This window comes from Lycorma delicatula, chromosome 5, assembly GCF_047948215.1.
Source record: "Lycorma delicatula isolate Av1 chromosome 5, ASM4794821v1, whole genome shotgun sequence".
In the NCBI taxonomy this organism is placed as follows: domain Eukaryota; kingdom Metazoa; phylum Arthropoda; class Insecta; order Hemiptera; family Fulgoridae; genus Lycorma; species Lycorma delicatula.
The window spans coordinates 39,493,453-39,510,434 of NC_134459.1; the positions used below are offsets into that span (position 1 = coordinate 39,493,453).

Below are 16,982 nucleotides of genomic sequence, written 5' to 3' on the forward strand. Positions count from 1 at the left end.
ACAGATTTTCAATTCATGAAGGTCTAATAAATAATGTTTTAATAAAACATTAGTTTTATTAAAAAAGGAAAAATATGGTATGAAGTGAATATGACTATCAACAAAAAAAATTGGCCGTGAAATTAAAAAAATGTATATTTGTTTAATCTAGAAAGGCAATCAATTTTAATAATAAATCCATAAGATAACAATCAGTAACTCATAAAAAAATAAAAGAATAATCTAACAAAATGCACTGATATCCAAAAAAATTACAATGAAATTGTAAACCGTATTATAAGAGTCTCACAGATATCATTTCTTCCGCTAAAAAACAAAAATTTCTGTAATATAAATAAAATTGTTTTAACAAAATGATACTGATATCAGAAAAGGTAAGACATTACATTTCTATTATCAAAATGTTATTAATTTAGAATTTTGTTTAAAAAAAATGCATGTTAAATATATGTAATAGACAATAGATATACAATAATAGATAATAAATGATGTTTAAGTGTTCCTTGCAAAAAATAAAAGAATTTGTTACAAATCTCTTACTGGCCTGATTTCATTTATTAAACAACGAATAATTATAAGAATTGTATTATTTCTGTAAATGTGATATGTATTACATTTAGTTTTTGTATAAAATGTAAAGATACCATGAAAGTAAATACTGAGTAATGCAAAAACAAAATTGAAATTGTATACACATATAGGCAAAGATGTATAATATTAATATATATTATAAAAATTTATCTAATAAACATAGAAAAACACTACTTACTTGAATTATTTGCCATTTTTGTGATAATAATGTTTGTTGAGCTTTACGAAGAAAACTACTGATACCAGCCGGCTGTCTAACCATTCTTGTCTGGGGTTGATTACCTTGTAATCGTGCTTTTTTATCTTGTTTAGAAGAACCAGAAGTCACACCCAGCAATTGAGTCGCTTGCCATTCCCACTTTTTTTTCTGAAATGCTAACCATACTTTTCGTTCGGCCTAAAAATATAAAATAAGAACCAGTTATTATTTATTATCTTCAAAAAACAGATTCTAGTCCTAACAATTTTATAAAGGAACATCTTTTTTCATTTTAATTAATACAACAGAAATAAGATGCAGGAGCATTATAGATATTTGTTTAATCAAAGTTTTATGTAGAGTAGTATTTATTCTACTGTATAATATATCATACTCCAATCTAAACAATCTCCACTCATATAATTTTATTAACTCTACGTATTTGTAAAAAGATCTAATATGAAATTAAATGACATATCAAACAACTATCAAGAAATAAGCTATACTTATAAGCTTTTAAAGAGAAGACATAAAACAACTTTAACATTTAAAGTGTTGACCCAATGAACATGCATATTCTGAAGTAATATTATTTTTAAATATTTCATACAGAGTTAAATGACTGTAGACAGTGTTTAATGCATGTATGATTAGCATCATTCAAAGGATCCTACTCAACACAGCTTTATAACATATGAAGAAAGAGTGCAGAGGTAAAAGGGGTTTAGTCCATTTTTTCTGATTTTTGTTTTATAAAATCAAGTGTATCTTATAGATGAACTTCATCATCCTGTTCATTGATTGCATGAAAAACGAACTTAGTCACAAGAAAATCTATATATTGTAAAACCTTGTATAGGCAAAGGTTTCTGAACCTTTGGATTGGTTGACTGAACATACAAAGGAGCAAGTCGATGTGTCATTCTCTGTTGTCTGAAATTCATTCTACTTTCACAAAGATCATTACTCATTAAACAGTTTAGTTTACAATCAGCCTCATAAAATGAAATAGTGAAAGTAAGAGTGAAGGAAACAATAGAAATACTCAATTTAAGAAAATTAAGAGCAGCTACAATTTGCACAAATATTAATTGACAGTAACAAAAAGTAAATTATCAAGTCACGAGTTTGGTAATGATTGCCGATGGAAATAAATGTTTTGAGGGTGTTTCAGTTGAAGATAGAAAATAAATCCTTAAGTATTTTAATGAGATGAATAGCAATGACTAGCAGAATTCTTATTTATGGCTAATTAGTGTCATTGTTGTCCAGCAAAGAAGTAATTGGCAGTGTGAAAAAGATGCAAATTTCAGAAATTCAAACTTTTGCTATAAAACATGACTTAACATTAATAAAATAGTTAAAGTGATTGAAGTCTAAAAAAAAAGTCTACTCCTATCTATAGAGTAAACCGGACAAAATTGAATTCGTCAAAAATCAATTAAATTTACTGACACGTTTATTAACGATCAATGAGGTAAACACAAAAATAAGCCATTCTCAGTAACTGAGAACAGTATTACTACTATAAAAATCATACTACATCATTTAAAGGTTGAATTAGTCATTATAGTATACTATACTTTAATAGAATAATATTTTTTCAACATTTTTTTAATTTGTAACTTCATTTTTATATTTTAATGTATCATTAAAAAATATAATATTATTGTTTAATTAGATTAATAACACTTATCAGTCCTATTAAAATTATGACACCTCTATTACCTATCATTTCTTAACTAACATATTTCTTAAAATGTATCAAGAGGAAAAATGTGTTAAGTCTGCAATTTAGTTCCTTTTTTGCGAGTAAATATTATCTAAAGTAACAAAAATAATTTTATATTTTTGTGTTTGATTTACACTTTTTTTTTGGGATTTTTCTTTTTAGAAAATATAATTTATTAAAAAATTAATAAAAAAAAGGAAGTTATAGATTTTATAAGAAACAAATTTTCTACTGTGATTAAACCCCTTTTTCTCCTATACTCTGCATATACAACTAATGTCTAATGTCTCATCAGTTAATAGTACATCTTGGTATCAGATATATACAGTGCTTCTGTACATTGCTTATAACACAAATTGGTGCCCAAGAAAATGCGTTTTTTGATTCACCTCAAGTGTCATTATTACAGATTTCTGGATAAATAAGACATCCTCAAATCTTACCCCTTTTATTTATTAGCATTTTAATTTCAGCAAATAAAAAATTGACAAGCTAGTACTAAATTGCTTAAGTAGGGTGGTTGGGCTAAGATAAGATTCCTTGTTAAAAACAAGGAAACATCAAGGTAAATGTGCTGGTGCGTTGACAGGCAAGAAGAATCCAGCACCCATCTTCTGCAAAGCCAGAATTAACATGATGGATTTGAGTGATCTAAAGCATCATCACTTCTTTTAACATTTATTATTTACAATCTAACTTTCAAGCACAAACATATGATGAACCTTTGGCATCAAAAAATGCTGTCAGTATTGTTATCACTTTCAGTCAAGTTGCACTTTGACAGCTTGTTGTCAAACCATACAAGAAGCACCAACTTCCATCACTTTCTTCAATCTAGGTTAAAAGATTTTTTATCAATGAGTATCACCACTGCCCATTTTAATGAATTCAGCTGACAATATAGCACAAAGATATTTCCTGTTCTAGCATTAATAAATGAGGACCCAAACTTATACACAATTTTTCCTTTTTCAGGTGGTAAAATTTACTGTTTTTCTATTAATCCCTGTGAATTCTAACATGCAGCAATAAAAACTGTTTTGAATAAGTTCTGCCAATTTTTCTAATCAGGAAGTTGAAGGCTGTCTGCTCCCATCCCCTAACAACATTTGGTCATTTCTTAACTGTTTATGCCAGTTAAATGCAGTTATTCTCAATAAAAATAATTTAGTTTACAGACACTTCAAATGTTTTGGTAGTTTTTTTCCTTAATTTTACATAGAATTTAATTACTGGTTTTTGTTGTTCTTAAACACAAACAAAAAACAAACCTAACCAAAACAGTTGTCACTTTTGACTGTCAATTAAACAGGTTAAGATTTGCACCATTTATAAAAATATTTTCTCAAATTATTACCACCAATCCCAAGTAGATAGTAATATGGCTACAATAATGTCAGGCCAGTAACATAATTGTTACATGGATCTAAAATTGCTCTTGAAGACTAGATCTGTTTATCTGCATTTGAATCTAATATGTTTATCAGGTGAAGGGAAGTGTTTTTACATACAAAGAGAGATTTAGTTCTAGTAACAAGACAATATGAATAAGAGTACCTGTTGAGAACAGTAAAGAGGAATCTTCCAGATGTGTTTCAAGAAAATGTAGACTAAGTATTCAAACTAATAAACTACAACTTTCAACAAGGCACTGCTTTTAATTCCATTCACTATATCAATCTTTTTAAAGAATGTAAAAAAGTAATTTAAAAAAATAATTACTACATGAAGTGAGCCAAAGTTATCAGCTGATTGAGTAAATGTTGTTAGCCTAATTTATAATCTTTCAAAAAATGATTAAAAATGATTTTCTATTCTTTTACTGTTTAAGAATTCAACAACATATTTTGTATGCTGATCGATTTCTAAGAACAAAAAAATTTTTCTTTCATTATTTTTAATTATTTATGGAATATAAAATTACTTTGGGTTCAAACTTAACAAAAATTAACAAAATATATTTATGGTAAAAGAAGTAATAATAAAATAGAAATATTTATTTTTAACATACTGTGTTAATTTCAGACATATCTGTTACTATTTCATTCACTTAACAAATAAAAATAAATATAAACCTAGTAACATAAAAATAAAGTGTGAAAGTGTGGTCGCTGACATTTAAGATCTAAAAACAATGAATGTGAATGTGCAGTAGAGGAGGTAGTCTCAAAAAAATTCCGACCCTTAAAGACTAAGTAACTTGTATCAACCCAGTCCAATAGAGTCCAGTATCTACAGACATAAAGTTATCTAACGATGTTTCTAAATAACACAAAAGTAAATATAATTTTATGAAGATATACGAGTATCCACTACACAAAAATTTCAAATTATTATCACATTTAACTGTAATGTCTCAAGATAAAATTGAACACTTTAAAAGAATAAGAGTACATAAGCTTACAAGCAAAATAATATGTGATTAATATTTATATAAATGCAAACGTAATCAAGCACTACACTAAGTTTGTACTAGAAATAAAAACATACTGAAACTGTTTCTTAATATAAACACCTAAGCTAAAACAGATAAACTTACTTTATGTTTTATAGGTTTTTTCATAACATAAAATTAACAGTTTTGTGATACAATAATTTCTTTCGGAGAAAACATACCCTTGTGTTACCAAATGGAGGAGCAGGACCAAGTGATTCTTGCCAAGTAAGTGACACACTTGGCTGAGAAATAGATGCAGGAGGTGATTCTTCCCTCTTCCTTTTTGTTGAATGAACAACAGGTCGTTTTATGCCTCCACTGCTTAATCCTTTACCATTTCTACTAATATCTTCAATATCTCCAACTGCAGCTTCGTCCTAAAAAATGATTATATTTATGAAGAAAATTATTTTAACCATTAGGTATTATTAGCATAAAAAAAATTAAATCATAATGTCCAATTGCAAACAAATGATGAAGATTACAACTGAAAGTCGACCATTACCTCACAAAATAAGAAAGACACAATAATTTGAATTAGATCTAATTAAATCATCTTGTAAGAAACTAAAGTACAGATACTGCTAAAATAAGATTTAAATAAAGTATACACAGATCTACATAACCAAAGTAAAAACAACCTAATAAGCAAGAGCTTTTCATCGTTTTTTACAGAGCATTACATATGTTTAATTAAATACCTACCAATTTTAAAATGATTTCTGAATGAGCAATATCTGGTATAGTGGAATTCAACGAATTTAAGCAGTCTAAGGTGAAATTAATCTAAGGTGATAGTATGTTTATGAGACAACTTCCAATACTTAATGAAGAATGAGAGAACATGCAAATGAACCTCAAAACTCAAATGAAGCTCAGTGATGGTGGATAACCATCACTGGTATGTAGGCCCAACAAAAAAAGTTTATATTAACAAATAGTTCCAAAATTTCTGCATTGTCAAGTTGCCTGAAATTTACAGATTTGTGATTCAAGAAATTGTAATATATAATTTTAATTATTGAAAAGAATGTACACATAAGGCTTCCAAGAAGTTTACAGAGAAGCACAAGAACGAACAACATCTTACAGGTGCTTTGACAATTCTTATACATTAGGAAGGAGATAAAAATGCTGAGATATATTATAAAAAAAAGTCAACGCAGATGACCTCAGCAGAAAGATCATGAGTACATTCATTATTATGAAAAAGATACAGTAATCTTTTGGAGAAATGTATATCGTAAGGCTAAAAAATTATTTCTGTATTTATTGAGGAATGGTGAAGAACTATGATGTTCTATCTAGAAAAAAGGACTGTTGACTTTTGGGATTCCTTTATTCCATGATTATGCTTGGCCATACTATACAGCTGTCATGTAAAATCTCATCAACTATTTAAATAGAAATAACTGGATCATTTTACCAGCCCGACTTTGTACCCAATGACTATTATCTCTTACACTTTTAGCAATTTCTCAGTGATCTGAATTTGATAATGATCTATTACAAAATGAATTTATAAAGTGGCCAATAAAGCTGGTTTCTATAACGGTATATTAAAGCTTTTGCCGTGCTTTAATAAGTGCCTCAACGATGATGGCAATTATGTTGAAAAGCAATTTAAACCTATGGAACTTGATCAAAACATAATTTTAGCCTTCACAGACAGCAACAAAAAAATATAGTGTTGATGTCAGTATTTTAACATACTACTGTGAAACATAACTATTAGAAAATTACAGACCAAATTTACAGTACAGAAAATTGAAGTACATGACGTGTATTTTCAGCATAAAAGGCTTAAGCGAGATGACTGAACTTGACATAATTATAAAAAAAATACAGACAATATAACACATGGGAAGGAATGATTTAAGGTCAAATAGCTGGCTTTGACAAGGAAATACTGAAACATACCTAGATATGAAGATGTCTCGTATGATATTAAGTATGTGGAAAAATAGTTTATAGACAATATTTATTAAAAATCAGATATGGACACTACATAACTTCCTTGTACGCCTATTAAATTACACATACACATTTTTTTCTGCACTTCACTTAAAATTATTTCATTTGAAGGTGAGATACAATCCTCCAATTCTCTAATAAAGTTGACAGTTACACAACTGCACTGTGGTGGACACCACACAGCATCACATTTTGTGGTATCCGTATCAGCATTTTATATTAGTTAATAAATAAATTTTGTTTCACGCCGCTCAAGTAGTTATGAGGTGTAACTGAGAACATGTCATATCCGTAACCATGCACACAACGGTTCGAATCTGACTTCATACATATTTTTTTTTTTTTAATTTAATTATATTGATTTATTAATAATTATTAACCTGTATAACGATTTTATAATTAAAATGAAAAGTATATAAAATTTTATTTAACTAATAAATTATGATTTTTTAAATTTTAATTTAATTATATTGATTTATTAATAATTATTAACCTGTATAAAAATTTTATAATTAAAATGAAAAGTATATAAAATTTTATTTAACTAATAAATTAAGATTTTTTTCATATTTTTTTTTAATCAGAGGTTAATAATTATTAATAAATCAATCGATTTAAATTAAAAAAAAAAAAAAGGTAAAAGAAAAAGGAAATGAAGTCAGTCGGATTGAACGAATGTGCCTTCCCCTTGTAAGATCCAAATATTTCATTAATTAAAATTTATTTGGCTATAACTCTGGAAACAATGAAAATAAGTACCACTTATGATATATCGTTGAAAAGCTCTCAATGAGGGCTTTCTACTGCAGTTAAGAAAAAGTCCAAAATTAATTTTTTTTTTGATTTTGAACATTTTTGGTCAAGTTGATTGCAATCAAAAGGGGAGGTGCACAACTTGGTGTTACAGCAGTCCTAAATTTAAAACTTTAACATTCTACAGCTAATTGTTTTTGAGTTATGCAAGATACATATTTACATATATATGTCACGCCGAAACTAATAAAAAAGGATTCAGGGACGGTCAAAATGAATATTACAATACTTCATTTATTTCATATAACAAAGTAAAAAATGTAACAAATTATGGATTTTTTTTGTAACAATTAAAATTGTAATTATTACCTGAAGCAACTTAAACATTGTCAGGTAATAGTGTACTTTTCTGAGTAATGACTACTTAATTTTTATAAATAATATACTCATTGCTTTAGATAATATTACTATAAATCTCACATTTCAGCTTCGTCATACCTAGATTGTTTACTCTACAAAATTATCCAGAAAAATAAAGGAATGAAAAAAAAATTTGTATAAAAATAAAAAAGAAGTTAAGTTTGCATAAGAAAGAAAGAAGTTTTTCCCTCCACAATGACAAATATCAATGTAATTATGGATATAATTTATTATATTCAGATATTCTACATATTTTCTATAATATAAAAATTAATTGCAATTTTGGACTGCACATCAATCCGGTAATCATGAAAAGATCATTTCTAATGTTTGATAAGAGTAACAGCACATCATAATAAACATTTTAAAAAACATTTATATATAAAAAAAAAAAAAAAAAAAATAAAAAAAAAAAAAAAAAAAAAAAAAACAGTAAATTAAACTCACATTCTCATCATTCCCAACAGGGTTCACCTTAGAAGTAGAAGGTTTAACACAAAACAATTCATTTATTCTTCTTTGTTTCAGAGTGTCTGTTTTTTCTAGCATTTTTTTATGTAACCAATCTGGATGTCGAATTCTTGGTACAGGATTTGTTAACTGCAAAAAAATCGTTAAAATAGGACTTTTTAGGATATCAAAATGAAAAATAACAAAATCTTACAATTTATTAAATGTTTTACAATAAATTAACTGAAAATAATATTTTCTTAAGTTACTGCTTTATTTTCCAATTAACTACAATTAAATTAAAAGCTGGTTCTGCCAAAGTTATGCAGTATTTCTTTGTTCTTTTTCCATTAAATAATTGAAGGTACTTAATATTATAAAAAAGGCTAAATACACCACATTATTTTGTACAAGATTATTTGAGGAATGTAAGAAAATGATGACTTAATTCATATAAATACACTTTAAACAGTGCAGTTACAGTCTGATGTAATGGAGATGCTGCTCTACCTTAAATTTTTATAAATATAAAAAAAATTATGTAATAGTTCACAGAAAAGTAGTAATTTCTAACGTATTTAATTGTATATATAATTTACCCACACAAATAATTAGAATGCAAAGTGATCAATTATCATTAGAAAAAGAATGAAAAAAAAATTGACAGAATTTTTAAAATCTGGGGACTTCAACAGTGGGAGCATTTGGAATTTAAAATATTGATGAAATTTCTTTTAAAATCCCTGGCTTTAACTGTTCTTATAACGTCTATGAAATACAGCATCATGAAATAAAGCAATCACCAAATAATTCTCCAATCAAGTCACTTACCATTGTTATATTTATGCTCTTTGAACCACATGAATTACATTAGACACTGTGTTTTCACACTGTCAAGATCAAACTCCTTTCACATTGTTAGGAGATAGTACCAACAATTATGGCTTTGTACCTTTTATTTTAGCATTCCTCAGTAACAATTTTTTAAATTGCTAGTATTCAACCATTCGAAAAGTTAAACATGTAAAAATTTCACTTTCAGGGGATCAAACAACTCTTACAAGTATCTTTTTGAGTTCATAATTAAAAACTCAAGTGCAAAAAAATAATGATAGCGAATAAATAAAAATTATATATTTGTTTTCTATCTGTTTAGTTGCAGGAAGAATTAAGATGACTTGGTCAGTACGTACAATCCTTACTTCTACACTTTGTGGGTTGAAAAAATTATTAAGTGCACTGTTGTCAATATACAAGATGTGATCAAAAAGTATTTGACCTTATTCTTTAATGCGGTAATCAATTTCACCTAGACTCATATTGGTTGCGTATGATTCACAATTTTGCTGCCATTGCACCTAGTTGCTGCTTACAAGCCATGAAATTAAAAAGAGTGAATAATGTTTATCAGTTTTTTAATGCTGTTCAAAATTACAGATTGGTTGAGCAGAGAATCTGCATTGTATTTTGCCAAAAACTCAATGATACAAATAGAAAATAAGGAAGAGTCAAAAGAGCTACTGGTGATCAAACTATGGGTGATACACATACTACAGTGGTATCACAGTTTCCAATTTGGTCAAACATCTATCAGACCTCTCACCAGCAAAAATCCTGAAAAAAATTAGTTTAACAGATGGTGATGAATGATTGTCAAATAACAAAATTAGAGAGCTTGAAGATGAAGTAGGAATTTCATTTGGGTCAGTGCAATTGATTTTAATGAAAGATTTTGGGATGCAGCATGTAGCAGCAAAATTTGCCCCAAAACTTCTGTCATAAACAAAAGGAAAACCGGCCACAAGTTGCCCAAGACGTATTAAAATGTGCTAATAGTGATCCTGATTTTATGGAAAAAAATAATAACCACAGATAAAACATGGGTCTATGGCTGTGACTCTGAGTCAAAGACACAGTTATCCCATGGGAAAATTCCAAGTTCTTCACAGCAAAAGAAAGCCACGCATTCACAAAACAATGCGAATGTTCATTCTTTAATGCTGATTTTGTGTTTTTTACTATCAAAGCACATTTCATCATGACTATGCCCCTTAACAACAAATAGTCAATAGAGTACAAAGTGTCATAACTGTCCTTTGTCAGACAAGAGATGATGTTTGATGCAAAGAGAGTACAACATTGGGAAAATGGTGACTGGAAAACTCTTCACTACAATGCTAAAGCCCATATATCCACAGTGGGCTTTAACCACTTTTTAATTCAACTGACATAAGACCCCTGATTTTTTTGTTGGATATAATAGTTTAACCCTTTAGAAGTAATTCTGAAAAAAATTAAAATCACCTCTTGGAAACTTAGAAAAAAAATTGTTTTAAAGTTTTTTAGTGTGAATTATGCATAAATTATTTTTCAGTTCAATTTTACCCTACAATATAAATAAGCTGTGATAATATTTTAATAATGGGTTTACTATATGAAACTGTTAATTATTTGAAAATACATTAATTTTTCAATACAATTAATACAAATCGAATTGTTTAAAACATAACACAGTTCAATTATTGATGTTAATTATTCCACAAATAAAAATTCCTGTTGAAAATTTTTTGTTTTGCAATCATAAAGATAATGATAATGTTGTTCTGTATGTGTAAATTATTAATCATTAAGTGCACATTAAACTACAGTAAGTTATTGATAAGGAGAGAACACTTCAAATGACTGTTAGGAACAACAAGGTATTACTTGTTTTAAATATTTCAGTATATATGAAAATATTAGGTTATATAATAAAACACTAATTAGTTTGCATTATAAATATATTAACTGATCAAGAATACATTTATTTTGCATTTGTACAGTAATTTAAAATATTCAGTTCAATTGAAAATAATTTTTAGAATTTTTCTTGATTTTTTGAACATGAAGACTATTTATATTTATTCAGATACAGTTCGTAGTTACTTATTATTATACTCAGAATGAGATGTTCTAACTTTTCTCTTATTCCAAATCTACTTGAAATCTCAATGCACTGATTCGCTGTAGGGGGCTAGTCCCATATTAGTTCTGGAGCAAAAGTCAAAAACATGGAAAAAAAAACAGCAGCGGGAATCTTTGGTGTTATGTTAATTTTTAATTTTAAATAAATTTTGCAAAAATTATTGATATTATTCATATAATCTGGCTTTAGAACAGCGGAAAAACAGGAATCAACAACTTTTCGAAAATCCGTCAAACAGTTGACAAATGACAGACATTCTACTCTGGCTTACAATTCATTCGTAACAAATCAACTTTATTTAACAAAGTTTTACATGTGTTCCCATCCCATCCGGCAAAATATGGTTCTCCATAATTTATATGCTGCTGAACATTGCATGCATTTGCCCAATTCAAAATTTCCTCTTCAAACTTCAGAAGCATATGCTTAAAAATAGTATTACAATTCCAAGTATCAAATGCAATTCTGGGGGTGGGTTGATATTGATGATTTCCATACCCTTGTTTCGAGCAGGAATTGGCTGGTGGAAGCAATTTTCATAAAATTTTGCATCTTCTTTTTTGCACTCAGCTACTTTCCATGCCTTGTATTATTTCAAACAGCTTGAAATCATCTTTAGTGGGGCAGCATTCTTATGTGCAGTGCATCATGTACAAGGAAAACAGCTTGATTGAAACATAATCCCTACTAACAAATTAGCAGCTAATTTCAAGTCTGTGGCAACTGTGAATCTTGGCAAATCATTAATCTTCAATAACGACCACAGTTTGGACATGTTCTCATGATTTTCTTGTGCCCCTTCTTCCAAAACCAATGATAAGTAGCTTTTTAACTCCTGAATATTTAAATATATTCACAACAGTGGCATCTCTGTATTTTTTCCACGGTTTCTGTTTTGGTGCATGCTCATCTGTACTCTTCTCTTACGCTATTACCTCTTTCACTTCACTTTGTAGACACACATATCTTCAAAAATCCTCTACCACCATCTATACCTATTTTTACAAGACCAAGCACTTCATTAGGCATCCTTTGTATTTCAAAAAGTTTTCATAAAATTTCTAATAAGCAATTTTATTTGTGGAACAATTAACATCAATAAATGAACTTTGTTATAAACAATAACTGAACTATTTAAACAATTAGTATTTGTATTAATTGTATTGAAAAATTAATGTACTCTTGAATAACAAGTTTACACAGTAAACCGGTTCTTAAAATATTATATCAGCTTACATTGTACGATATAATTGAAATGAAAAATAATATGTGCATAATTCACACTAAAAAACTTTTAAAACAGTTTTTTTTTAATGTTACCAAGAGGAGATTTTAATTTTTTTTGAAAATTACTTCTAAAGGGTTAAACTATCATATTTAACAAAAAGATCAGGGGAGTCTTATGTCAGTCAAATTAAAAAGTGGTTCAAGCCCACTGTGATATATCACAACTCATAACTTATAAAGAGATTCTTGGCAAAACTCAGGAATTAACAACTTCAACAGACTCCTTACTTCAACAGACTGGCTCCCTTTAATTTCTGTCTTCTGAAGCTTAAAATTCTACTTAAAGGAAAAAAATTTGAAAACAGAGAAGAGATCAAAAGAAATAAAATAAGAGATATGGTACACACTAAAATGACTGAAAAATGCTTCTAACAATGGAAACATTTTCTGGAATATGTGTATATTCAAAAGGGGCCTACTTTGAAGGGGACAAGTCATTGAAAACTAAATAGGTTAGGTATTTTTTTTATTTTTTTTATGAGCCAACATAAGGTACTTCAGACCACACCTCGTACTTGACTGTTATACTTCAATCAACAATACTATGCTGTATTGTTGGGACAAGTAGTGGTGCCACTTCTGAAAGAAGACCTAAACAAATTAGAAGTGTTCCAAATGCAATGCCTATGGCGAATTCTTGGTGTATCACAGTGTGATCGTCTGCAAAATCACACAGTCAAGCTCAAATGTAATGAACAATCTACAGTTGAAATACCAAAACCTTCAAAATCAAAAGTGCAGACTGCAGTGGTTTGGGCACATATGCAGAATGCATGAATACCAACTTCCATACCATCTTCTATGGAGACAACGACCTGCACAGTAGAAGATCCAACAAACTGCACCAAAGAAAACATGGGTCAAGCAAATTGAGGACAAGCTAAAATAGAGAATAAATTTAGCTGATGCAAAACTAACAGCTACCATCTGGTAACAATGGAAAAATATCAAAAGTAATGCTCATTTTCCAGTGACACCCACAACAATGTACTGGCTCCAAGCCCACCCTCGCCCATACATTGTTAAGGGATCAAAAAAGAAGTAGTGCCACTACCTGTTCCAAAATCTGACAAGACTAACTGTTAAATACAATTAAGCTTACAATCTGTTACGAACTAGTAGTACATCTAAATAAAATAAAACCCATTTCTAATAACATTAATGTTATCAAGATCAAACGAGACAAGTTTAACTATACATCTCTAAAACTAAAGCTACAATGAATAAAATGCTAAATCACAATAGCTAAATACTAAGAGGAAAATTTTAATACACATTCTACACAAAGTTGAAATCCATTGGCAGTAAATATATAATTGAAGAACAGAGCAAACTTGGTCAATGTTTTCATAAACAAAAAAAAAAAGTACATAGTAATAATGAGAATGTCATTATCAATCTTTTTCAATATATGGCAGGCTAAAATAAATTCAGACAAAAGGTTCTTATAAACAAGGGACGGTTTCTACCATCTATATTTTATATTAAATATAACACAGTTTTAAACAATGATAATACTAACTCACAATCTTCAATAGTGTCCCAAATAAAAAAGGTATACATGTTATTAAATGTTTTATTATCAAATTTTACATCTTAAATTCTAAAGCAAATGCTGAAAGTGGCTGCCATCTTCCTGAATAAATGCTTCAACCCTTTCACTGTATTTCTTGCAACTGTTTTCAGAGCTTGTGGGATATTTAATAATCTTCAGTTGTTTTAGCATTCATGGTTTGCTGTTGTATGCTTTTTCTTTGAGGTAACCCTGAAGAAAAGAATATGGTGGTGTCAAATCTGGAGATCTCAGCGGTCATAAGGCACAATCACCAAAGAATTTGTTAGTTGTTGGATTAGCTTAGTGTGATGTTGCACCGATATTTTTTAACTGACAGTATTGATCACCTCATCCAAGAGTGCAATAAAATATTCCAATATAGTTTTGCATTGATGGTATATTCAAAGAAACTAAGACCAACATTATTTTTTCATTATATCACACAGCAGACTCCCATCTTCTATGGGTGAAATGGTTTTTCATGATACACTTGGAAATTTTCAGCACTCCATATCCTCCTGTTCTGACTGCGTACCTGTCCAAATGGAGCCAAATCTACTTTTCACCATAATATGACTCCCATCACATACATATTGATTAAATCAATGCCAACATTCTAGCCATTTTTCTTTGTCGGGATCAACAAATTTAACTGTTTGAATTCAATATGGTTGTAGGTTAAACTGTTTTTTTGCTAGATGAATGACTGATTTTGTCAAATTAATTTCAGCTGACAAGTATCTTAACTGATATTTTTGGTGAGGCAGTTAATTGGTCATTGATTTCAGGGACTGGGTTTGCATTCAATACTATCCTTGACCTTTTGGTTTCTTTTCATTAATAGGGTGAATTTAGTTTGTCTTTCTTAATACAGTCACTAACCTCAATGCTGATGTCTTATTAGAAACTGGTTATTCTTGGCACGTACGGGAAAAGATTCTAGCATTTAAGTAAGTGATTGCGTACAGTGCAACTCAATAATAAAAACAAATCGTTCTTAAGAAAATATCTCACTAACAATGCACTGAGAATTCTGATCGCTTTACTCTAATCAATAGTGATCTGCTGCACTGGAGTGATAGTCAGATATCAAACGAAACCATTCCAGTAGAATGTGACGGAGTAGAGTAGTTAATTCAAATACTACAGAAGTTTCATTAACAGGTTGTGTTTTATATGGACACCTTGTATATATCTTCACTGCCAGTAACAAATTCCGTTTGAACTACCATGAAAAACAGCAGCATTAATGCCATAGAAAATTATTGTTATAAAGATTGAAAATGTAATATGAAAAACATTCTGTTGAGTGTAAATCTTATTTATATCATTTAAAAACTGTTTTATACAATATCTATACACAAGCATAATGGAGAACATTATAGTAAAAATTCCATAAAAGTTACAAAATTTCATCAAACAATTTTGTTATTTCAATACATGACTACATTGTGAAATGAGTGAATTTCACATGCACCTACCAGTAGAATCTGTACAATACAAAATATAATTAATTTTACCTACCCCTTGCATGGCAGCTGGTATAGTTATAATCTTTTGGATAGCTCCACCAAGTCGTTCAATATAATAATCCCAATCAAGAACATCTCTGATATTTATGTTATCTATTGATGAATCCTTCAGCCATTTACGAAGAAAAAAACGCTTGAGACCAGGTTCTGCTTGGAATATAGCAAGTGGTACTGCTCTGAAAAAGTTTAATCAATTGCAATACAATTTACACAAACATCAAATATAACTCACAGTTATGAATATAGTTAAGTAAAGAAAATATAGTTTGCCTTAAAATAAAATAATTAATTAATTCAAATATAAAATCTTGAATTGTTAATGTGTCTTCTAAATATGAATTTGTGTTAAATGTCTTTTATTTTCACCCACCAACTACAACACCCTCAAACTACTTAGGGGTTAGGGGTGATCCTCCATATCAGCACAAGGAAAAACTGTTCATATAGATCCAAAAAAATTAATATAAACAGAAATTTTCCAATACATTAAACACTGTTTTTAATAAAATTTCATTTAAGTTACTGTTCTTGTGGTTTATAAAACTTAAAAAAAAATTTTTAATAAGTTTTTCTGTACAAATAGTTAACTATTTCTAGCTAACAATAATCACTAAACTCAGAATTAGAGCTTTACTTTAAGAAAAGAAAACTTAATCATCATACAAACAGTTAATTAAAATCAACTGACACTATAATCTGTTAGTCAAGAATCTTGGTACAATGGCACAGCTTATATGATATGATAAACTTTGTGGACGTTTTAATAATACTTCTACAACACCTGAAAAATTTACCTTTCAGTTACAGGTGACCCCTCTGGTTTGCGAGATATGATGAACTTACAGGAGAGTCCGGCATCCTTTACCATTTGATCACCAAGAAACTCAGCAAGCCGTTTGGCAGTGCTAATAGATGTTGATTTTTGACTTCCATAATCCTCAAGTTTACGACTCATTGAACGATTTTCAGAAATCAGTTCAAATAATTCTGAATCGGGCATATCTACAGCCTATAAAATAAAACATAATGATTGAAACTGATAGAATGGCAGTAAGAACAATTTAATCTGAAAAGGCCTAAAACAAAA

General features: G+C 29.0%; 1 protein-coding gene across 1 annotated transcript in view; it reads right to left on the bottom strand.

The window, feature by feature from the left end:
- PolE1 (DNA polymerase epsilon catalytic subunit 1) overlaps nucleotides 1–16,982 on the bottom strand; it is a 136,597-nt gene that overhangs the window by 54,623 nt on the left and 64,992 nt on the right. Inside the window, exons 18-22 of the mRNA XM_075365929.1 lie at nucleotides 16,690–16,904; nucleotides 15,888–16,071; nucleotides 8,554–8,706; nucleotides 5,139–5,336; nucleotides 770–988 (exon numbers count right to left, since the gene is read on the bottom strand). Of these exons, the coding sequence (XP_075222044.1) occupies nucleotides 770–988; nucleotides 5,139–5,336; nucleotides 8,554–8,706; nucleotides 15,888–16,071; nucleotides 16,690–16,904 (969 nt within the window). The remainder of the gene's footprint in view (nucleotides 1–769; nucleotides 989–5,138; nucleotides 5,337–8,553; nucleotides 8,707–15,887; nucleotides 16,072–16,689; nucleotides 16,905–16,982) is intronic.